The 23,003-nt window shown below is 48.9% G+C and overlaps 8 protein-coding genes across 8 annotated transcripts; 4 read left to right on the top strand and 4 right to left on the bottom strand.

Moving 5' to 3' along the window:
• Positions 1-35: 35 nt before the first annotated feature.
• DEU56DRAFT_34983 (NIF-domain-containing protein) lies at positions 36-1,709 on the top strand. The gene is made up of 7 exons (XM_041345794.1): positions 36-558; positions 610-743; positions 797-901; positions 960-1,109; positions 1,168-1,266; positions 1,318-1,609; positions 1,662-1,709. The coding sequence occupies exons 1-6, from the start codon at positions 183-185 to the stop codon at positions 1,528-1,530; spliced, it is 1,077 nt and encodes a 358-aa protein (XP_041212770.1). The 5' UTR covers positions 36-182; the 3' UTR covers positions 1,531-1,609; positions 1,662-1,709.
• Positions 1,710-2,472: 763 nt separating this feature from the next.
• DEU56DRAFT_34762 (uncharacterized protein) lies at positions 2,473-5,111 on the top strand. The gene is made up of 7 exons (XM_041345787.1): positions 2,473-2,576; positions 2,637-2,672; positions 2,730-2,801; positions 2,849-2,985; positions 3,042-4,405; positions 4,465-4,678; positions 4,727-5,111. The coding sequence occupies exons 1-7, from the start codon at positions 2,537-2,539 to the stop codon at positions 4,985-4,987; spliced, it is 2,124 nt and encodes a 707-aa protein (XP_041212769.1). The 5' UTR covers positions 2,473-2,536; the 3' UTR covers positions 4,988-5,111.
• DEU56DRAFT_780654 (cytochrome P450) lies at positions 5,012-7,914 on the bottom strand. Its single transcript, XM_041351975.1, has 14 exons — positions 7,577-7,914; positions 7,431-7,525; positions 7,282-7,373; positions 7,191-7,234; positions 7,008-7,142; positions 6,816-6,954; positions 6,472-6,761; positions 6,354-6,420; positions 6,036-6,302; positions 5,801-5,991; positions 5,706-5,748; positions 5,621-5,653; positions 5,535-5,563; positions 5,012-5,477 (listed from the first exon to the last, which is right to left on the bottom strand). The coding sequence occupies exons 1-14, from the start codon at positions 7,704-7,706 to the stop codon at positions 5,293-5,295; spliced, it is 1,740 nt and encodes a 579-aa protein (XP_041212768.1). The 5' UTR covers positions 7,707-7,914; the 3' UTR covers positions 5,012-5,292.
• A 648-nt stretch (positions 7,915-8,562) lies between these two features.
• Positions 8,563-10,467, top strand: DEU56DRAFT_34772 (nucleophile aminohydrolase). Its single transcript, XM_041345789.1, has 10 exons — positions 8,563-8,728; positions 8,785-8,891; positions 8,971-9,069; positions 9,122-9,203; positions 9,254-9,490; positions 9,538-9,577; positions 9,637-9,844; positions 9,908-9,997; positions 10,053-10,126; positions 10,182-10,467. The coding sequence occupies exons 1-10, from the start codon at positions 8,625-8,627 to the stop codon at positions 10,272-10,274; spliced, it is 1,134 nt and encodes a 377-aa protein (XP_041212767.1). The 5' UTR covers positions 8,563-8,624; the 3' UTR covers positions 10,275-10,467.
• On the bottom strand, positions 9,974-11,852 carry DEU56DRAFT_780636 (transcription factor Tfb4). Its single transcript, XM_041351974.1, has 8 exons — positions 11,566-11,852; positions 11,368-11,516; positions 11,276-11,317; positions 11,070-11,227; positions 10,891-11,016; positions 10,698-10,833; positions 10,604-10,640; positions 9,974-10,552 (listed from the first exon to the last, which is right to left on the bottom strand). The coding sequence occupies exons 1-8, from the start codon at positions 11,757-11,759 to the stop codon at positions 10,393-10,395; spliced, it is 1,002 nt and encodes a 333-aa protein (XP_041212766.1). The 5' UTR covers positions 11,760-11,852; the 3' UTR covers positions 9,974-10,392.
• Positions 11,853-12,144: 292 nt separating this feature from the next.
• DEU56DRAFT_729095 (pyridoxal phosphate-dependent enzyme beta subunit) lies at positions 12,145-13,520 on the bottom strand (the record flags this gene model as incomplete). Its single annotated transcript, XM_041348078.1, has 6 exons — positions 12,145-12,281; positions 12,342-12,533; positions 12,599-13,001; positions 13,054-13,168; positions 13,223-13,353; positions 13,416-13,520. 6 exons carry the CDS (start codon positions 13,518-13,520, stop codon positions 12,145-12,147), a joined length of 1,083 nt encoding a protein of 360 aa, XP_041212765.1.
• A 2,433-nt stretch (positions 13,521-15,953) lies between these two features.
• On the top strand, positions 15,954-20,624 carry DEU56DRAFT_729163 (SNF2 family N-terminal domain-containing protein; the record flags this gene model as incomplete). Its single annotated transcript, XM_041348083.1, has 13 exons — positions 15,954-16,298; positions 16,348-16,929; positions 16,980-17,285; positions 17,334-17,442; positions 17,500-17,538; positions 17,598-17,797; positions 17,845-18,297; positions 18,348-18,504; positions 18,558-19,228; positions 19,278-20,053; positions 20,103-20,160; positions 20,210-20,367; positions 20,420-20,624. The coding sequence occupies 13 exons, from the start codon at positions 15,954-15,956 to the stop codon at positions 20,622-20,624; spliced, it is 4,059 nt and encodes a 1,352-aa protein (XP_041212764.1).
• Positions 20,625-21,707: 1,083 nt separating this feature from the next.
• DEU56DRAFT_851180 (uncharacterized protein) lies at positions 21,708-22,998 on the bottom strand. Its single transcript, XM_041355190.1, has 2 exons — positions 22,254-22,998; positions 21,708-22,197 (listed from the first exon to the last, which is right to left on the bottom strand). The coding sequence occupies exons 1-2, from the start codon at positions 22,990-22,992 to the stop codon at positions 21,980-21,982; spliced, it is 957 nt and encodes a 318-aa protein (XP_041212763.1). The 5' UTR covers positions 22,993-22,998; the 3' UTR covers positions 21,708-21,979.
• Between the last annotated feature and the right edge of the window lie 5 nt (positions 22,999-23,003).

Here is a 23,003-nt window from a genome sequence, read left to right as displayed (position 1 = left end):
CGACTGCCGGCCCGATACGCGGCCGGCCCCGGGCCCTACATTATGGCTTGTCCTGTACACTCCTGTCTCTTGCTTTCAACAGCTGAGTCTTGCCAGTGCATCCAAGCCTATAATCATTGATCAGATTGCTTGTTCTACCAATCAATCCAGTGACGAGAACAAGTGCATGAAGGAATCCATTTATGACTCGGAAACTTGTCTGCAAGCTCATGTCATGCGTTGCCATCAGCGATCACGCGCATGCGATTGACATCGATACTTATGATGTCATGCGAGAGAAGACGACTGAACCGGCCAGTGTCTCAGCCTCGCCCACGGTCGACGTCAGTATCTCCGGCGAAGAGCAGGGTGAAATCAAGGAGACGGAACCACCAGTGGCAATCGAAACGTCCCCTCCCTCTACGCAAACCAACAACATAGAAGATTTTATTGTTCCCCCTTTGCCAACCAAGGCCCTCCTTCCAATATCTGAAACAGAGGGAATGACCAGCGGAGCAGTCCAACCTCCAGGATCGACCGGGCTAGATACTATCTTCTCGCCTTCACAATCTTCTCATGGTGATGCTTCACACACACCATCTAGGGGTACCCAATAACACGGAGTGACAGATTCTGAAGATAACTTCACAGAACTTGGAGAGGGCTATGGAGAAACGGAAGAACTTGAAATGGAAGTAGAACCAACAGAGGATGACGGAGATGCTCTTATCCTGAATGGAGGTACGGGAATCCCTATAGGGCCCGTGAGCCTCATATCATTTTTTATAGACTATAGCTGATAATGTTTAACCATCAGGATGGCGAACCACAACCGCTTTTACCCCCAATATCTTCCCGACACAAGGGGCGCAAATGTCTCGTTCTTGACCTCGACGAGACTCTTGTTCATAGCAGCTTTGGGGTAAGTATTCCGCTACTAGATTTGGTGTTGTTTCTGACACATTCCTTTGGGTTTTTAGTCTCTTCAACACGCAGATTATATCGTACCAGTGGAGATCGAGTGTCTTTGGCACGATGTGAACGTCATCAAGCGCCCGGGTGTGGACGACTTCCTGAAGAAGATGGGCGAAATTTACGAGGTGGTGGTTTTCACCGCCAGCGTGAGCAAGGTCTGAGGAAGCGTTCTTCCATGTACCTTAGCGTCGTCACTGATTTTTATCATTGCAGTTTGCGGACCCTGTTCTAGACAAGCTGGACGTTCATCAAGCTGTGTCGCATCGGCTATTCAGAGAAAGTTGCTATAACCACAATGGGGACTATGTCAAGGTAACAGACGCATCTTTCCTGTATGTTTCATTGTTGGCTTACCCTATCTAGGATCTCTCCCAGTTAGGTCGTCCGCTCGCAGGTACCATTATTCTGGACAACTCTCCGGCATCATATATTTTCCACCCCAAGAACGCGGTCCCTGTTTCATCTTGGTTCAATGACCCACATGACACGGAGCTCATTGATCTTTGTCCTTTCCTTGCGGACCTTGGCGGCGTGAGAGACGTTCGCGGGGTTTTGGATGGCTATCTGTATGTGTGATGGTGTATAGTATTTTAGGAAAAAGTATACAAGAGAACGGTAAGCTGCGACTGCTTGGCCTCGCGAGTTTAACTTCATGGTGCGTTGTCCTGTGATGGTCTCTAGAATGTCATACTGACGTCTAGTTCTAGGCTGTGATTTCCAGTCTTGGACCCATTCGTACTACAACGTCGGTCGTTTCCAGCAATTCTTGTCGTCAAAAATCACTATTGGACAAAGCGTCAAATCAAACAAATACATAATTGCATAGTAAAATTCAAGCCATCATTCTATCAGCGCGCCGCATTGACTGTCGTCGATCGCGCAATGTTCTATCGACGACTTTCCACCAGTGCCCTGCCTGCAGTTGGCCTCTGGCCTCTGCTGACATTGACTTTGTGCTTTCACGATTCATGCTGGCTAAGCGCGCCCACCGCCTTCCAACAGTGGTTCAATTTGATTTTCAACTTATATGGTTGTCTGGGTCCGTTCATTCAGAGGCTCATTACATCAGGCGTGGTGTCAGAGTGTGGATGCGGCACGAATGAGATGGACAATTGATTTCATTGCATTTACTGTAGTATATTATAATGAAATTGGGTAATAGTAATATGGGTGGAGGGGCTGGATAGCAATTATTGATTGTCACGCACATTGCATCACAGCAAAAAAGGCGCTGATGCACGACGGTGAGACTTAAGTGCCAGTGCGAGGTGTATAAAAGAGGCAGGACCGAGAATGCACACATCAGATATTACTTTTATAGTCGGAACCATTAGTGTTGTAGCCGTGGTTGTAATATTGAAAATGATGGCGTTGAGCATACATGCGAAAGGAGCGGGATGGCAAAAATGACGACTAAGGTCTCTTTCAAGTTCATGTGGGACGCGACTGCTTTTCATCACGTGAGCGTGGACCCGCGACGCGTTTGTTGATCCATGTTTGACTACATTGAACTGAACTGTGTTCACCGTGACATACCCAACTGACTCAGCTATTAGCAGGCGTATCATCAAGTCGACGACATATGTCATTTCCAAAAGGTTCACGTTTTGCGCCAGAGAAAAGTGCGTTGCCTTAGGTCGGTTCTTGAGCCAGCACTCAGCTCATGATTTCAACTCTTGCAGTTTCCGACGTTCCGGGGCCAAACACCATCCCAGAAGGTACGTAGCATAATTAACACGTTTGTATCATTCATTCAACATCAATGCTACGATAAGATCCCTACAAACGAGGTGCATTTCTGGAGAAAACTGATCGTTTCTCAAAGGAAAAGGTGTCCGATGTCCCAGGTAAGCTCGACGATTTTGTAACAGCACAACGTTTAATTTATTTACAGGACCAGGGACGTACAATTCTGCGCCGAAAGCTGCACTCAAATTATCCGCCGCTAAACATGCAAGCGACGATCGGTATGCGATATTATTGAAGAAAATAGAAGAGTTGGAAAAAGTACACGCTGATGGTAAGAAAACGGTAAGAGGGTATTTTGATTGCTTTCCGCAGTCTGGACCTCAAGCACTGTGTTACAGCACCAAACCGAAATTGAGCGCTATAAATTTGAAGTCGCCCGTCTTTCAAAGACTCACTTGGAGCAAGGGGAGAGATTGGACAAACTCAAGAAACATAACGAGCTGCTTGAATCACGAATACAGGAGTACAAGAAGAGCAATATCACCGACCAAAGCGAGCTGAAGGAGCTACGTGTCAAACTTCGCATGTCAGAACATGAGCGCACACAGCTCGCCAGTAAACAGGGGGAGAGCAGCGAGGCGAAGAAAGCACTACAGAGTCTCGAGGCAAGGAGGAAAGACGAAGTACGGGAACGTGACAGAAAGATCGCAGAATTAGAAAAGGCTGTATCTGCAGAGAAGAAGAAGAAGGAATCGTTGGAAAGCTGCGTCAGCGAGGTGAAAGGAAAGGCGGATGATGAAGCTCGGAAATCACGCGACATGATGAAGATCATCCAAGAAAAGCTTGACGCGGCTAACAAGGACTCCCAAGATGCATGCCGAGAGCTCACATCTCTGCGAGGGCAAGCCGAGAACCAAGATATCGATTTTGCAGCCCGACTGGACCAATACCGTTCCGTCCTTTCTCGCGTCGCGGAGGAGTATGGCCGCTTGGCTACGACAACCGTTGCTGCATCTAACCACGCCACACTCGTGAAGGACCATACTTCAATTCAATTACGTTCATTCCGATTGGAACGAAAGCTGGCAAACTCGGAAGGCCAAGTCGTTGAACTCGCAAACCTTATCCGCCACACCCAGGAAGAAAATGCGCTCTTGCGTCAAGAATTGCACGACATTCATGAAGAGGCAACTTTCCATTCACAAACCTTGCAGGAGTACCGAGCTGCCCTCGAAGGCTGCTCCCATTGCACTGAGCTTCATGAATTCCATTGTCTGGAGGGAGACATCCACCAGAGCGAAAGAGATACATCTAGAGAAACCACCGCGGTCCAGGAAAGTGCTCTGGCGTGCACTGGGACTATATCCGACTTCTATCACTCCTACAATGACGAGCTACTTTCAGAGTGTTCTCTTCTTGAAGGAATTCTCGCGAAGCAGCACAAAATTGACCGTGTACTCATCGATCAACTTGCTCGTAACTCGGCCGAACGGGATGTTCTACAGGTCGAGCTCACGAAAGCACAGGTTGAGATCACTACTGGACAGCACGCGCTGGCTGATGCCCAAACTTCTTTGACGGAATGTCGTGAAGAACAACATATGTTGCAGCACCGAGTGGAAGAATTCGAGAATGTTATACGGGACACAGCAGCAAGTCACAAACAAGCTTTACAAAAGGAACGCGATATTTCCCAGAAGCTGTCTGCTGCGCTTCACATGAGTAAAACAGCCGAGGGCGCTCTCAATGCCGATATCGAGCAGTGGGTCTCCCGCCGCCTTTACATGAACCACAGATAACTGACCTAGAAAACCTGCACAGGTTGCAGGCAGAGTTGGCAGATTTGTCACGCTTCCAGGAGGCATACTATAATCTGGTGGATGAAACTGAAGCACTAGTGGCGAGAAACAACCTCGCAGAGGAAGAAGCCGATAATATCAGCAAATTTAATGCTGAAATTCTTGGCCATAACAATCCCGCTCAGAGGATTTTATACGTGGATAGGATTCGTCGGGAGCTCTCCGAGGTCAAGCAGGTAAGCATTTTCATCGCCTCGGATCTCCCTTGAACTCATAGCTATCAGAAACTACTCATGTGCACCCGCGACCGGGATGCCATGTCTGCAGCGAACGAAGATTTACAGCATGAAGTCATGATGTACAAGTCCGTCGTGGTACCGGAAGACAGCAAGCCTCGGACGAATTTAACCCGTGTTACACGACTGCCTCTCACGAGCCAGAGCATGAACATCGTGGTAGCGACCTCCATCCCGCCTTGTGTTGCGTCAGATGCAACCGTTCTGGAACACATACCAGGAGATATGACGTTGGATGAGCTGATATAATATATACAATATATGTTTGCACCATGTAATCTATCTACGATGTGTATGTCTGTGAGACTCATACATGCTCGTCTCGGAACTGTCAAGCACAGTGCCGAACCCAGGTATAAATGATACCGCAGAGGTCATGGAATAAACGTGGCAATGAGCGATCAAACGACCGATCATCATAATACTCCCATGCCCCTTAACCTCACGTGGTCTCCTCTTAAGTTATACCACCCAAAACTGCGATGCTCTGAGCCATTATGTCCAAATCACTCATGAGACCAACTATTCAAATGATCGATCGGTTGGCAATAAAATCATTCTCGAATGAGCTGCATGCTCAAAGGCAATTGAGGAGTTTGACCATCTCCTGCAGGCGCCTTGACTACTGGTATGTGGAAGCCACCCATTTTCCAGTATATCTCCTTCACATTCCCGTTGTTGTCCGGTGCTGACGGGAGGGCAAAACGGATGTCTGGCAGAAGAGTCGCCAATACGTCCTCTGGAACGCAAGTTCTTCAGTGTGAGGATCCAATTACTGACAAGTCATATATCTCACTTATTTCCATTTCGGCAAACTTGAAGCCTCTGTGAGGTCAGTGTGAAGTGAGAACATATTCAGGATCAGAAAAATTGACATCATACATGCAAGAGCGATTGCCTGCAAGGAAGGTCATCCTGAAGGTCGTTTAGTGAGACGTATATGACAAAACAATTGCGTGTGACACACATAGACGAATAAACGCCCGGATATCTCACTGCGTTTTCATCCCCTAAAAGAATCTTGATGAATAACCATGTCTCGTGGCATGCACAAAATGTAACCTTGAGAAGAGTCAAGCCATCTACTGGGTTTCCATTCTGACGCATCTTCGCCCCAGATAGCTTGATTGTGATTCGCAGCAATGATGGATATGATCAGTTTTTGTTTTTTGGCCACAGGGACTGTATTGATCTCTTCGCCATATGCAGACCGAACCGGGAATTGCAATGGGAATGATGTTGCTTCTGTAGTTCTTCGGAAGAGTCAGCAGGCGCCGTCCTTTGTCAATAAACTAACTTTCGACTGAGAACAGGCAGCGACGGATAAAGCCTAAACGTCTCTCGAACAACTGCATCCAGTAAAGGAAGATTCGTCAATGCATCGTATGACAGTCTGGTAGATTCGCTTTCATCTTTGGCGTGCGAATGGACGTCAGGGACTTCAGCCATGGCATCACAAATCTCCGCTCTCAGTTGTTCCTGGATATGAGGGTGCTTGGCAAGCATGTACAGTGCACGAGCCACTGCTGCCGTCGTTGTCTCGAGACCAGCAAAGATCATGACGCTGTTTGATCGAGAAATTAGTTTCCGCAGCAGGGAAGCAACCAGGACTGACTTCATCTGTCCAAGAAGCTCGGTATCACTTAGTCTGTCTGGCTCAGAAGATGAGGCATTTGCCCTGACTGTACGTGTCCTACGTGAGCATAGATACTCCTTGGCTAGTAATTACGTACGCATGATAGACATCATATCTTTTGCCCTTGTTCCTCCTGGCGTGTCATGGGTTTGTGATAGGATAGCGGAGGGTGATTCCAGCGCGGCCTTTTTCTCCTGCAAGATGGCTCTACTGCCTGAGTCCATGATTTCGATTATGCGACGTAGCTCTCTAAAATCTCGCATGGCTTGCGTCGGCAACCAACTTATCGTGAGCCAGTCTACTATCTTTTTGCGCCAGTAAAGAGAGAAAATGCGCGTAACTATCGGAACAAGGGGTCGAAACAACAATGTTTTAGTGATGGATGGACTGTGAGACAGACCATGTTAAGGGATGATTTCACCAGCGGACTAGCGTACGCACCCTATCATTCGTAGAGCATCTGTGTACTCGTCCTCATTTCGTATGTCTAGCGCAGCTGAATGATAGCCCAGCACGCCCTCGCAAACACAATCCAATGAACTGCGAGAGAGCCAAGGTAAGACGTCGAGTTCTACAGAGTCTGTGCATGACAATGATGAATTTATGAATAACGGCGTGTATGATAAAGCTCACTGTGGGTAGGAAGATTTGACACGAGGATGGATTTCAGCTCATAGGAAACGGTTTGAATGATGGGCAGGAGCTCCCGCATATTGGATGTCGAGAATACTGGACTGAGCATCTTACGCTGCTTTCGGTGTTGTTCCCCTGTGCAGCGGTGACAAAAAATCTACGATGATTACCAGCAGTATTTACCTAGCGTCGAAATAAGACCATCTCCGAAGATGAGCTTATTGCAACTCGAGGAGTGTCAATGAAGAACCTTCGAGCAATACTTGACGCTTACGATATAAAGCTGTCACTTTCCTCAAAGATATGCGGCTCCTTGACAAGGATATGATGGAGCGCGCGTGGGTCTGATACATATAGCCATTCTTCCTGGGGGCCTCACATCAATAATCATGTCTTATGCAGGATAATGCATATACCACTCACTCCAAACAATGCATGGATCTTAACAGCTCCACCATAATCTGCGGCGACCTCTAAGCAGCGCTGAAAACCGTCCACGAACATTGACTCCAAGTTGCCTGCAACGATGAACGTGAGCATTCAATATGTGGGACTGACGGCCAGCCAACCTTTCCACCAGTGCTCTTTTTCTGGGCCTGCAACATTTATGGTGTTTGCCTTTCTGGAAGCCCATCTCTGAAGGAGCTTCCATACTGTAAGGGTAAGCACACTGTATCCAATAAGTTGAGGGAAGGACATCCGGCAACGTCGGTATATAGTTGTTGTACGGCCGCTGAGCACGACACTGGTTCGGAACACGTTCGTCGAGGAGCTTAAGAGCTTGCAAATTGTCAAAAGATAAGTAGTCGAGAGCCTTCTCCGAGCTAGCGGTCTGTACTAGTAGGCAGACCGCTGATAGAAGGAAGACGTCGTTCCTCACGAGCCTACTTGAATTCAAAGTCGGCCCATCCAAGTTTACACACGCTCCTTCCCGGTAGGGCTTCCATCTTATATCATGCTATGCGCTCCAAGTAAAGCTTTGATCGTTGCACGGAGGGTAACCTGCCATTCACAATATGTAATATCCTACTACTGGTCTGGTTGTATGGTGGCAGTGGCAGAGACCTGATAGTGGACGTTATGTACGCAGTGCCGACTGTCTTCCACTGCACTCTTGACGATAGTCGTGCTCTGTCACGTAGCTGTTGCTTTTGGTCCAGTAAGTGCTGATCAGCTTCTTCGTCTAGCAAGGCAGTTCACCGGCACCAGTCTCATATGTCAGGCGGCGCCCGCCTGCCATATATGCATGTCTTTTCACACTCCGGCGTAGTTTGTGGACAGACAGTTTATTCCTAGGACGGCTGGCAGAATAAACTGTGTCAACACTGGCACTATCTCACGGATCGTGATGAAACTTGTGTCCAATTTCACTTGTCCAATTGGCAATCACCTGAAGGTATCCATGGGCCAGTCTCAAGGGCCCCTACTAGACCCCCTAGTGTGGTATATCAACATCAACCGACGGGACTGAGAAGCAGGCGTGTAGTGCAGGAACATGATGGAGTGCCACGCGTATGCACGATGTGACAATGTCATGCGCTGTCGTGACACGCAGAACACAGATATACGATACTATGCGGCCTTTAAATTTATGTAAACACTTACAATCGTGCAGTGATGCAGGCGCCGACGAACGAACGCCGCGTATATGTCGCAGTGCACGGAGGAGCAGGATATCATGGGGTTGTGTCAGAACAAAGTGTCAAGAGTGCTTTGAAACGGTAATGCCAGAAATCTCCACTATATGATTATGTCGAACTCATCGTAACTACGCTAGTGCTTGTGCTCGAGCTTTGCGGGGATCACCATCAGACAACTCCTCTGCCCTTTCTGTTGTAGAGCGAGCCATATCCGTTCTTGAGGATGATGAATACCTCAACGCAGGTACGGCACGTCGTGGTAATTAGTACCTGAATCTCAATCACATTCACTGTATTTCCGATCTTCTCCAACCTTTTATCAGGATATGGTTCCAATCTGACCGTGGACGGCAATGTCGAATGTGATGCAGCTGTCATGGACGGCTTGTCAGGAGATTTCGGCAGCGTTGGTGCCGTACCAGGTTTGGCGATCTTCGTGACGACTTATCTTGCTGGTTGACATCGGAAAGGTAGGAGTAAAAAATCCAATAAAACTGGCATCGGCAGTGTTGAGGCACTCCAGAGAACCCGACTCTCTTGGGCGCATCCGCCCCATGTGAGTGAAGGTGCCACTGTTGTGGAATGAGAGTACTGAGTCCTTGCGAGGACTCTTGTCGCGTCCGGTGCACACTCGTTTGCATCGTCGCAAGGTATCCGGACCGTTGCTCCAAATGAAATGATATCACCACGAGCGACACAAGAGTGGCAAAAATGGAAATCGCGACTGGATCACCCTGCTGATGGTCACGGTAATCAAGAGAGCTTGCCTCATGATGCCATGCAAGACACAGTTGGCGCGGTGGCCTGGGATGACGAAGGCAATCTCGCTGCTGGTGTTTCAAGGTGTGTCCTCAGAAAAGCTTTTAGATGAAAAGTCACGAATGGTGTAGTGGTGGGTTGCTGCTCAAATACTCAGGTCGTATTGGTGAAGTAAGCACAGACAACCAGCCGAGAGATAATCTTCAAGACAAACTGAGTGACCTGGGCAGGCAGCTACTTTTGGAACCGGGTGCTGGGCGCAGCAATCCCTTAACGAACGTTCTGGGATGGCTTGCAGCATCTCTGGAGCAGGGGAGCACATAATGCGAGGCGGACTGGCCCGTGTGTTGGGCGAAGCGCTACAGTCACCGCATTCAGACGACAGCGAACTTGATACACACCACTTGTTGCTTCGAATACTGAATCAGCAATTTGCTGGTAAGGTGGCATACTGCAGCTATTCATATTTTTGTGCTCAATAGGTTTGGGTGGTCGTCATAGAACCATTGCGTCAACGAGGGGATCGGATGCCAAACGCAGGAGTTTTGCTGTTGACAAAAGAAAATGGCGACGATGAAGTTGAAGCAGTGCGTAAGTCATCTCCATACCATCTTATTTATTCATTAGGGACATATTTATTGCACAGCAAGGTTATGGTGCGCGTTCACTACAGAAAGTATGGCGGTCGCGTACGCAAGCACCACCCAACCCTCACCAAAGGTACTCGCAAAGCTAATACAAAAATGTTTGGGTTACTGATTATGATAACATGCAGGTGTCCATTTTGCGTCGGCCAGCGTCGACTGGCTCCACCGTAGATGCAGACAAGCTGTCGGTGTACATAACTGCACTGCCCATTCACCGGTAACCTCATGCAGCCTTCATGCGGGGGGTAGTAATTGTGTCAATGGACACTGTCTTCATCTATGTAGATAACACTTCACGCGGTGCGCCATGATCCGAGGGTTACCGGTTACACCCCATCGTCATCGGAGACTAGACATCCCATTCGGTGGGGTAGGACTTGGACGAGGCGTTGCTGAATTATTCAAGTTGGCCAGCGGAAGCCCCGTGCGTGAATTTACAGGAGTGATGGTAGGGCGAGCAGCATTGAGTCGCTTGAGTGTATTGATGGGAAACTTTGTTCTGTGTGTCCGTCAGGGCTAAAGTGGGTAGTTAGGGAACGAAGTAACTAACCGGCACGTAGAGCACACTGGGAGTGGTTGACAGAAAACTGCAAGATCGCAGGCTCCTTAGAATTCGGTCATAAAACAGTAAATATAATACGCACTAGATAAACAGACGGAACAGACAAAACCGACGTCTACAATGTTCTTGTGGCAGAAGCATGCAGCGCGGAAGTCAATCTTGTCTTGCTTTGGTACAGCCAGAATCTTGCGGATGGATGGTGGTGACAGGAAGGACATCTGCGATAACGATATTTGATTAGCAACATGATATGGCAGGCTACGATATAAAATTACAATCAGGTATTGCAGAAATGCGTCTCTGCGTTCGAGGTAGATGTACGACCCATTCGTCAGGTGGGCTGCTTGCTGCAAGAATACTGTGTCGGGCCCATAAACCTTGCACACGTCTATTGTCACCTTCTGCTCCATACTAGTCAGCCAAATGGTATGCTGCTGAAGGGAGTGAGACATGCCAGTTTTTGAGCGGAGAATATAGCGTTCATAATCGGGATGTATGAAGAAGACAAGTCAGGGGAGACTGATAGGATTAAAATGCGAGGGTCGTGGGCGATCGACGGGTCCTCTGCGACACCGGCCGCCGAAGATGAGGGATGGGTGATACGGTTGATGTCTGTCTGTGAGTTAGGTCGCTGGAAGTGACGTGTTTCCATTCACTCACAGCATAGGGCCTTCGTCACAGCGCCTACCAATGCACATGGAGCTGTGATGCAAATGAGATGACACAAGGGAGGCCAAATGGCCGTCACTCACGTTCCTCCTCAAGCTTTCCAATAGCATCGAACTCATTCATGATCCTCTGTACGACTACTGAGTCCACAAGCTTGAAAGGCAGATACGAATTAGCATCCAAAGAGGGCACGTCATCCGTGAGCAGCTCCGTCGATGAATAAAGCATCACACTGTTCGTCAGTAGTTTATAAACTGCTCACTCCTGAGGACATCTCTCACCTCTTCCCGGGAAGTGCGCCAAACACTACAAGTGAGTTCTCATGCTTAGACGCGATATGCGCGTTCAGAAATGCGAGGAGCTGCGAGAGGAACGTCTCGATGGAGAGTGGATACTGGTTTGATGCTTGTGCAGAGAGGTGCCATTGCGTTGGCGATAGGTCTACTATCACGGACAAGTGTGATGCTTTCTCCATAGCCGAAAACAACAGCACTAGTCACGGTGGAGCATGAAGCGTTCTCAACTTTCAAGAACTCGACCCCGGGAGCAGCCAAAGCAACGACTTATCCGAGTCATATTTGTTCACGTGACTCATCACGTCCGAATCGCTTATGGCCGGCCGTGCACTGCCGCATGCAGGTTGAATTCTACTATAGCTAATTATCTAGGTTCAAAACATTATGACATACCTAGCTACAGGTATCAAGGATTTCAAGCCAATGCGAAGGGGATGATCGACTGTCCAGTGTTCATCAATGAATCAGAGTTGAACAACGATAGCTTAATTTTGGCTCGGACGGCCGCCACCACGTTGAAGTATAATCAATAATATTCCGCTGATGTGTAAACTATAAACTGAATCAATCTAGAATTGCGTACTTCCTTAGGCTTTCTGGTATGGCATGCCCTAGCCCATTCGATTCTAGCCATTTCTTCGAAAATAAACGGCTCTGGTATCGGTAGGCGCCATCGCACAATATTGTCACAACTTTAGAGCCTGGTAGACAAAATTGAGTTTTGGCTTGAGCATTGAGATGTAGTTGATTAGTGTCCTTACCCTTCCCTAACTTTCGTGCAAGCTCTACAGCTGCAACGACATTCAGCGCCGAGGAAGCACCTACGTACAAGCCTTCGGTATCAAGAAGCTGATATAACATGGATATCGCCTTCTCGTCCGGTATGTGCAATGCTCCCGTGAGGTCATTGACAAAAGTACCCAAATTACTTGTGACACGGCCCTGACCAACCCCTGTATGAATATAAAAGGGAACGCTCATCCATCACGATCACAATGATAGGCAGGAAAACTATAACCTTCTGTGACGGAACTTCCAGAACGCTCGATGAGATTTCCACCAGAAGTGACGTATTCGTATAGGACACTGCCAGGCGGATCGGCGAGCCATATTTGCGTCCTGCCGTTGCTCCTTTCCTTCAGATACTTGCCAACTCCAGCCAGAGTGCCACCAGTGCCAGTTGCGCAAACGAAGCCGTCGATCTCACCCTTCGTCTGTTCCCATATTTCAGGCCCAGTAGAGATATAATGGGCATACGCATTGGCAGTGTTGTCGAATTGGTCTGTCCAAATGGCATTCTCGAGCGTGTCGGCGTATTCCTTCGCCTGGTGATTATAGTTCAACGGATTCTCGTAGGGTACTGCGGGCACTGGGTACACTTCAGCACCGAGCATTCGGAGAAGGTCAATCTTCTCTTGGCTCTGAGTACTAAAGCGTTAGCGAAGAGGATACTAGCCAGGTGTTCGTCTTTACCTGAGTGTTAGGCATGAATATCACACATTTGTAGCCCCTAGCTCTACAAACATGGGCAAGGCCAATACCAGTGTTGCCTGCAGTACCCTCAACAACAGTTCCACCGGGTTTTATGCTAGATTCATTCTCAACACTTAATGCGGCATAAAGCACAATTATGCCCACTCACCGACCCTTCTCCTCCGCATCCCGAATTATGCTGACAGCAGCACGGTCTTTGACGCTGCCTCCGGGGTTTTGGAATTCAGCCTTCCCGTATATTTTGCATCCTGTCTGCTCTGAGAGTGTCTTAAGATAGATCTGAGCATGTAGAGTCGCTGTTAGAGAGGCGATTCACTGTCTTCGCGGATGGATCTCCTCACCAATGGGGTGTTTCCCACAGAGCCGGTGAAGCCGTTAACAGCGTTGTTGTTTGTCACGGATCCTCTACTTTGCTGAACATGAGTTTGCTGGAAGCTTGATTCCATCGTGTAATTTAGGGTTAAACCGAGAGTTTATGCAAGAGGCGAAAAGCAGGCGCAGATTACGTCTGTCCGTCAGATACAGATAGTGAGAAGCGAGCACGACATGTCGACGTCACCATGTCACATTCCTGAGAGTCAGCGGACTCGCTGTAAGTATCACGGTGGCTCTCAGCGAGTCTGCTGACTCTCGCATGCCACATTTGTGACCTTAGCCAATGACCAGACGAACTTACTTTATCTTGCGGTATATTACTTTCTCGTACAACTAGCGCTTGATCACGATCTCGTGAGAGGGGCATTGATTTGAAATCAACGTTATCGGATCTGTTTTGTGGAGCATGAAGATTTCGGATCTCGCGTAGAGCATGCGTGGTTCATGATCAATCATCCAGGGTCGCAGAGCTCGACAGACAGTGCCACCATATTCGCGCGAAGGGGGTATGATGGAAGAATGGAACCGATGATCAAGGCTCTCAAAGGAGGTGATATCGGGCTATCTGGGAATGGGATAGAGTGCGGTGCTGAACATGCCACGTCGTTAACGCGATAGCCCCAGCTTCGTGACAATATAGACGACCTGAAGGGGTATCGTCGCAAAATTAGCTGGGCGTACAAACATTCTTCGTATCATGGGTGTTAGAGGGTCCTCTAGCTAAAGGGGCGAGAAAAACTTAAAAGTTCGTGTGTTCATCGTTGGGGTCAGTGAGCAAGCTAAATCGGCGACAGCACGTGACCGGGACTTGAATTACAAATAGTTCATCAACGCTGGCGGACGGCCGTGAAGGACCAAAAGAGGCGGTTGCAGATCAGTGCGCAGTCCCATCGAAAGTCGGCCCTGGTGGAACATTCGATACGATGTTCCCGGATCTAGTAGCAAGGCTGGGCCTTCTTGATGCGGGCATTCGAGGGAAGGCCATTGGCTTGGTCACCATACAGCGAGCAGCATGTGTATATTATGTGATGAGCGCTGGTGATGTTTGACCCAAGATGAGGTATAGGTTCCGCAGCGCGGCGATGAAGGGGCATGCGCAAAAGGCGAGATGATCGTTCATTGGATGACTTGGCACTGGAATACGTGCTTCGACGAACGAACAAGTGCCTGCCTGAGAAAGGCATGGTGTGGGGAGCAACGTATTATACAAATTATTTACTATAAAATGGCCGCGGTCAACAGGCCCTGTAGCGATCATGACGTGACGTGGGTACTATGCAATTACTGACTAGACTTTCGGGGACATTGGGCTCGGCGGCGAGCACTAAGCCGAGGAGCGTGGATTTGGCGGAGATTTAGAGCGAAAGGTGAGAATGATGGCTTGGCCATGGATATTTCTGGTGACGTCCACAAGGTAGAGTTCATCATCACTGATCAGGCGAATCAAGCTGAGAAACTGCACAATCAACGATCACGCTGAGATCATATGGCGGTCCAATGTTGGTATTTGTGACGAGGTAGAATCGCTGGTTGAGCGGCAGCCGATACATATACTGGACAGGTTAGGCTGCGGTAGATAACAAGGATGCTGTTATTGGTGTGCTTGATGCGGTTTATGGGAGCCGTGAACTGGGTGGGATGATGCTGTATTCGATGGGCGTTACTTATCCGAAGACCGCCAGGCTCAACAACGATTAATGGCGATGAGAATGGCGCATAAATTTAACCATAAACTATCCATAAAAATAACCAAAAATATGTCTAGAACAATAGAGGTTTAATATAAAATATTACACAATTTAGGTTTTTCGCAAAATTACTCCAAAATGTTATGCCCCAACCCGGATTTCACCAATGCCATGAGCGGTGACGATGGGGCCTTGCCCGGCGTTGTCCGTAGCGATGGCCACACGTGTGAACATTTTCGTCAACAAGATCCTTGACGACCTCTTCCCTCCCCTCTCTACCCCCAACCACATCCTCTCCCTCCACTGTCCATCACAGCGTCGACACCATGGCGCTCAATCCCGACGCTCTTAATCTCAATTATGACAGTGATGACTCTATGCAGGTTGACTCTGAAAATGAACAAGTCAACAATCACCACACTGCTGCCGATAATGTTCAGGACCTAGACGCAGATGCCGATGCCGATGGTGATGCAGAGGATGTCGATGACACTACCTCTGTCGCTATTGCTGGGCCATCTTCTTACACCCCAAAAGGCTCCGTAAGTCTCATGTGTTATATGTTAGTCGTTACAATTTAATTCAATGTTTGTTCAAAGGATGTTGAAGAGTCGGTATGTTATCTATCTATCATATCTTTTCCTTCCGAGATCGTTGACCATTGTACACAAGGGGTACGAAGATAACGTTGAGGAGGACGAGGAGGAGGACGAGGACGATGGCTCTTATGCAGACGACGAATACGGCAAAAAGAAAGCTCCCAAGAAGAGAAAAAAGAAATCACAGCCGTCATCGTCAGCACCAAGACCCAAAGGTATGTACTCTGTTTCCTTTGTGGAACTCGCGCTCAGCTTTTGTACAGCCATCTCCCGGAACAACGACTCAGATTCTGACTCGGAATATGGGTCTAGATCGAAGAAGAAGAAACGGCCTCGTGTTTCTGGAGACGAAATCCGTGTCTCCAGCCGAGGCGGCAAGATTCCCAATTATACCGATGATGTTCAAGCTCTTGCTGAGCTATCAGAAGAGGATGTCGATCAAGGGTACTACGTCGATCCTACAGCGCAGTTCAAGGAGGAAGATGAGATCGAGTCTGTTTTGAGTCATTGTAGAGATGAGGGTCGTGAAGACGATCCTGACGATATCTGGTTTGATAATGTTGTGAGTGTCAAAATGTGAGCAAGCAGGGTGTTGTTGACACGTCTTACAGCGTTTCCACATTAAGTGGAAAAATTTCTCGCATTTGCATAATACCGATGAGACCTACGAATTCCTCAAACGCTTCAAGGGCCTCAAGCGTGTCGACAACTATATCAAAGCTTACAAGATGTATCAGTCTCGCCTCAGTGCGCCAGGCATCTCCCAGGAAGATGCTGAGGCGTTGCTTCTTGACAAGGAGCGCGAGAAGGAGGAGCTCGAGACCTATAAGGTTGTTGAACGCATTGTCTCGCATCGCGATGGTGCAGAGGGCATGACAGAGTACTTCTGCAAATGGACTGGGCTCAATTACGAGCACTGCACATGGGAATCGCAGGAGGAAGTGCGTCCTATCGCCAAAGCCCAAATTGAGGCGTATCGTCAACGAGAGGTCGAGGCAAAGTTCCCTTACAAGAGCATGAATTATGCGCGTAACCAGCGGCCATCGTTTTCGAAGATTGAGAAGGATCCTGATTACATCACCTCGACGGGTGGTGAGTTGAAGGACTTCCAGGTTACCGGACTGAACTGGTTGGCATATTTGTGGAGTAAAGGCGAGAATGGCATTCTTGCTGATGAAATGGGTCTCGGAAAGGTACATTCTTATTATTTTCGTCTTTCAGAATGCTGAAATGTTATGCGCAGACCGTACAGACAGTTTCTTTTCTGTCCTACCTTTTCCATGAAAAGCACCAATATGGTCCATTCCTTGTCATCGTTCCGCTTTCCACCATCACCGCCTGGCAATCGCAGTTTGCGGCGTGGGCACCTGATCTGAACGTCATCACCTACATAGGAACCGCTCCTGCACGTGAGGTCATTCGGACGTATGAATTTGGCCCCTCCAACAAACGACTGAAGATGAATGTCCTGCTGACCACGTACGAGCTCACTCTCAGGGACGCAAAGGAGCTTGCGGATATCAAGTGGCAGGCGCTTGCCGTTGACGAGGTGAGACAAGCGCGGGACGTCTAGAAAAGCCACTGATAGCCGCTTCAGGCTCATCGACTCAAGAACTCGGAAAGCCAGCTGTACGAGGCTCTGAGGTCTTTCCCTGCTGCGTCGAAGCTATTGATCACCGGTACGCCACTGCAAAACAATGTCAGGGGTGCGTGTTGCTATGACTAGGGTTTGCCGATTGTTGCTGACGCCATACCGCGTGCAGAGTTGCTTTCATTGATGCACTTCCTGATGCCTGAGAAGTGTACGTTCTGTGTCTTGTTCCTGCCGATGTGGCTGTGGCTGAGGAGACATTGTCTATAGTTGCCTTAACAAACGAATTTGACCTTAACGACGCGGACCACGAAGCCAAGATCAAGGAGCTGCATGAACAACTTGAGTCGCTCATGCTCCGCCGGCTGAAGCGCGATGTCCTTACCTCCTTGCCTACGAAGAGTGAGCGCATCCTTCGAGTAGAAATGTCTGCCATGCAGACGCATTTCTACAAGAACATCTTGACAAAGGTAGGCTTATGGCCGCTGGCGATTAACCCTAGCTAATCCTTGCTTAGAACTTCCAAGGTTTGGTGAAGAGCGCAAATGGGAACAACAACATCAGTCTCCTGAACATTGCGATGGAGCTGAAGAAAGCTGCGAACCACCCTTATCTCTTCGACGGTGCTGAAGTGCGCACTGATATCAACGACGACACTCTCAAGGGCCTTGTCATGAACAGCGGAAAGATGGTTCTCCTCGACAAGCTCCTCGTACGCCTTCGGCAAGATGGTCATCGCGTGCTCATCTTCAGTCAAATGGTCCGGATGTTAGACATCTTGAGTGATTACATGAGTCTTCGTGGATACCAACATCAACGCCTGGATGGCATGGTCGCGTCAGATGCGAGGAAGAGATCGATTGCACATTTCAACTCACCTGGATCGCCTGACTTCGCCTTTCTGTTGTCGACCCGTGCAGGTGGTCTTGGCATCAATCTGGAGACTGCCGATACTGTCATTATTTTTGACGTGCGTGGGCCGTTCGTATGTCATGGCATGTATGACTGACGTCTTTGCAGAGCGACTGGAATCCTCAAAACGACTTGCAAGCCATGGCACGTGCACATCGCATAGGGCAGAAGTCTCATGTCAGCGTCTACCGTTTCGTCAGTAAAGATACGATGGAGGAGGATGTTCTCGAGAGGGCCAAGAAAAAGATGGTGTTGGAGTATGCCAGTGAGTAGTAATGCCTTCATCCGATTCACACCTGATCTCATTGATCATGTTAGTCATCAATCAAATGGATACTTCACAGGCGCATCTGAGCTCCAACCCCAAAGGAGAAAAGGTCAAGGATTCCACGAAACCTGACAATCTCAGCAAAGATGAGCTCACTGCAGTCTTGAAATACGGGGCTCAGAAGATGCAAGTAACGATGTTTCCTGATCAGACACTCTCCGCTCACCTTATTTCCAGGTTCGACAAGGATGACTCGCAACAGAACCAGAAGCTTGACGAGATGGACTTGGACGACATTCTAAACCGCGCCGAGGACCATGAGACAATGGCCGCTGGCGGCGATGGTGGTGCCTCGCTTGGTGGTGAAGGCTTCCTCGCTCAATTCGCTGCCGTGAGCGACGTGAAGAATGACATGAATTGGGAAGACATTATTCCTGCAGAGGAGCGGCACAAGTTCGAGAAAGAGGAGGATGAGCGGAAGGCTGAGGAGACGGTTGCGGCAGAACTTAGAGATCGCAAGCGCACCCATGCACCTGTGTCCTATGAGGGCATGGATGTCGATCATCCGGCACCGGCACCTGCTCCAAAGAAACCCAAAATTCCAGGACCCCAGAGAAAGACTGCTAGTCAAAAGGCCATGGAGCTCAAAGAACGAGACGTACGTGTTCTTATTCGGAGTTTGCAGCGTTGGGGCGACATCCGTCAGCGTTACGATGTCATTGTGAGTAGATTATGGTTTCCTCATTAACCGGATCTAATGACCCCTGTAGGTCAACGAATCTAAACTTGGCGACAAGCACAAGGGCATGATCATGGACGTCTCCGACGAGATCATCGAGGTTTGCACGCAAGCTGTTGAGCAGAACAACCAGGAAAAGCGGGAACGTATGGCGGCAGGGGAGACTTTGACTAATGCCCAGAAGAGCAAGGCTGTCCTTGTGACTTTCCGCAATGTCGGTAACATCAACGCGGAGACCGTGTTATCGCGGTATCGCGACCTTCGCATCCTGAACAACATCTTGGGCGACTTTACTACGGAAGAGCTCTACAATTGGACCATTCCGATCGAAAACATCAGACCGACTCTCAATTGGTCTGGGCGGTGGGGACCGCAAGAGGATGCGATGCTCCTTGTTGGCGCCTTCATATATGGGTTTGGCAACTGGGAGGCTATGGCGAAGGATGCGCGGCTAGGCCTTCAAGGCAAATTCTTCTTGGAGGAAGGCAAGAAGGGGGAAGATGCAACTACTCGGCCGATTCCCAATGCCATTCACCTCGTCCGGCGTGGTGACTTCCTCCTTGGCCTACTTCGTGAGCATGACGAGAAGCTACGTTCGTACGAGAGCTCTTTGCGGAATAAGGGTCAATTGAAGGGTTCTGCCACTCCTCCCCCAACAGCTGTGGCGTCGTCGTCGTCGTCGCCTCCGATCGGCCGGAAACGCCGCGCGGAGAGCGAGGCCGTTGCATCCATCGATGATGGTGGGGCGAAACGACGCAAGAGACGGCCTACTCCTACATTTACGGACTCTGAATCGTCGGACGAATGGTACGTCCTGTGCTAGACTATAAGTATAATATACTGATATAATTTTTAGTCCATCCATGGATGAAGCTGCGACGAAGGAAGAGTTGAGACCAGTCAAGAAGCAGCTAGTAAGTATTTTTGTGTGATATCCGAGCCAATATTAACTCCTCTCTGTAGAAACAATTGAAGTTGTCTGGCGAGGACATGCCTCGCGATGACAAGGTTGCGATTCTGAAGGACTCGCTAGCTGCCATTGGGCGACGCATTGAAATTGTTCTTCAAAATAAACAAGCCGCTGGAGAGGATCGAGAACGATGGCGTCGACATCTATGGGCGTGAGTACGAAAATCTGGACAAATTTTATGGATATTTATTTTTTGACCGCAGCTTCGTGACGCTTTTTTGGCCTAAGAAAGTCAAGGCCTCCAAATTAGAGGATATTCATGCGAAGATGGTGATGAAGGAAGCTGCGCCACGAGCGTCGGCGGAAGCATCGACCTCTGCCAAGAAGCCTCGCCCCAGTACAGGCGGCAAGAGCAATGGCACACCATCGAGCGTCGCAACGAAGACCAATGGCAAAACGCATCGATAGTACCTCACTTTAATATTTTGCTCATACTCACTCTTGTGCTTTGGATCTTACCCCGTTCTTGCTTTCACGCTCTCTGGCTATCACACTTAACTTTTTTAAGTCAGGTTGCAATATTCCACAACTCTTTTATATTTGTTGACATGTATCAATTGCATTCCCGGATGAAATTTTAATCTTCTGACAAACTTCAGACGGGCTCCGCTACACACATGGAGGTCTGATGATACGCAGTGCTCCTAGACAGTAAATTGCTCGGTCGCGACGTGTCTCGGCGGGGGTGACTAAGCACCATATCGCTTGTCAAGTTGGATTTGGTTTCTCTTGCAATCATGCACGTCTGTCTCTAACCCTCAGTCTCTTACCTTCACAAATTCTACTCCACATTTTCTCTATTTGTGATCTTAAACAACATGAATTGCTTCCAATGTGCTCTTGTGTTACTTGCTGCTCTTGCGAGATCCTGTACGACATTCAAGGAGCCTGCACTTGATACCCTTTGGAAACCATACACGGGTTCATGCCACCACGTTTTTGTTTACTCCGATGATCTAGATATCGTAGACGACCGGGTCGTCCAAGCCCTCATTTACGCACCATCACAGCTCTTGCCCAACCTTCGTATTTTGCATTGGTGCGATGAACGCGAATGCTTCTTTCTGTTGTTGTGCACCCTCCTTGGGTCAACTATTGCGTCGGTTCGCTGAGCTTGAGTTCAATGTCCACCTCTTTTGCTAAATCTCCATCCATTCGGGAACTCGACTGCGTATATGGCGGAGATTCTGAAGAAAGTTCAGATGCAGTATGCGAAGCTCTATGTGGCTCGCAGGAGTTCATCCATTTTGACTCAGCGGTTCTCAACACAAACACTTCTTCGCTTGGCTACTTTATCGTCATTGAAGTATCTATACTCCAGCCTGTCAGCATACAACACTGACAAGACGCAATTCAATTCCACCCGAATATTTTCCTCGATCAGGCGCGCATCACCACACCGGGGCCTTCCTCTTGAAGTCACTGTCTGAGAAACAATATTCGTGTTCTCTCCTGTCGGTGGTGGCGTCCGCCTACCCAACGTCTACATTTAGTCACGCTAACGGAATCTATTTTCTGTGTACATACAGATGAAATATAATTGCTATTTTGACCAAGATGGTATATTTGACTCGGAATTGACGGCTCTCCACTATGCCAACGGGGACACATCTAATGATACACATAAGTCCTAGAAAAGCTCCCAAGGAAATGAAGCAAAATAGGCGGCGACAGTTGCAGGGTCGTAATGTAGATGATCTCTTCACAGTGTCAGGTCTAGTATCGGAGGAGGGGTATATTACTTACTCGTACTCATCATGTCATTATCGTACTTGAAGACGCATCGCAGACTTCAAGTTCCCGGAGCTCTGCCTCCGATGCCTCCCTGGAACATCCACTGTTACAGTGGACTGTCTATCAATCACAACCTCCTGGGTTGTTTGTCGAGAGTGATTCGTATGCCGATCGACCCGATGTCTGTCTGAGGGCTGTGGAGCAATTGCGCCAGCAGTAGTCTGTTGCTGCTGCTTCATCGCAGTCACTAAAAGCCACTACGTTGAACATGTGATCAAACAGATGAATCACTGGACGTCCCACCTTCAAGGAGTCTAGCATCTGCTTCCCGAGTGAAACTCTGCGTCAGGGCAGTGTACCTTTTCACCTGCCAACTCATTTGGGATACCCGCGCGACGTTCCCCTGTGACTCGGCCCACTTCTTTTCCTCCTTGAACCGCCTTCTCTCACTATCTGCCAGCGACGCCTTTGCACGTAGCGCCGCTAATTCACGTTCTAGCGGGCTCATGGTGTGGTTGGGATCGATGCTACTGGTTGAAGTCATTGAAGGTGGCGTACGCCATCGCTGATCTGGCTCATTTTTGCGGGAGCGCGGGGGTCGGCTGGGGGGTATCACTTGATACTCTGTAGTAGACTGGAATTTAACGAGACGTTTTCGTTTTGGGGTATACGTGCTCTCTTTGTCACGAGCTGAGTCTCCGTGAAAGTCATAAAAGTAACCGTCCTCGATAAGTTGTGATAGGACGTCGGTGACCAGGACGCCAAGGGCGACACCGAGCAAGGTGGTCGCGCACCTGGGGACGTCCTGGAGCATCATGAACTCGATAGCGAGTCTGGCGGCGATGCCGAATGCAACGGCGAACGCGAAATCAGGGTATTCCATGAGAGCGTAATATAGCGCGACGCCTTGGACGACCCCGAGAAGAATGACATCGCTGATGACACCCTCGTCAGCACTGGCGTCAGCAGTGCTCGAGAACTTGTTGAGGGCAACGCGTACGCCCAGACCAAATAGTAGAGCAGGTGCTGTTGAGAATGTCATGGGAAAGACTC

The sequence above is a fragment of the Suillus clintonianus genome, assembly GCF_016758775.1.
Source record: "Suillus clintonianus strain FC179 chromosome Unknown DEU56scaffold_10, whole genome shotgun sequence".
Taxonomy (NCBI): domain Eukaryota; kingdom Fungi; phylum Basidiomycota; class Agaricomycetes; order Boletales; family Suillaceae; genus Suillus; species Suillus clintonianus.
This window is presented reverse-complemented; position numbering and strand designations above follow the sequence as displayed.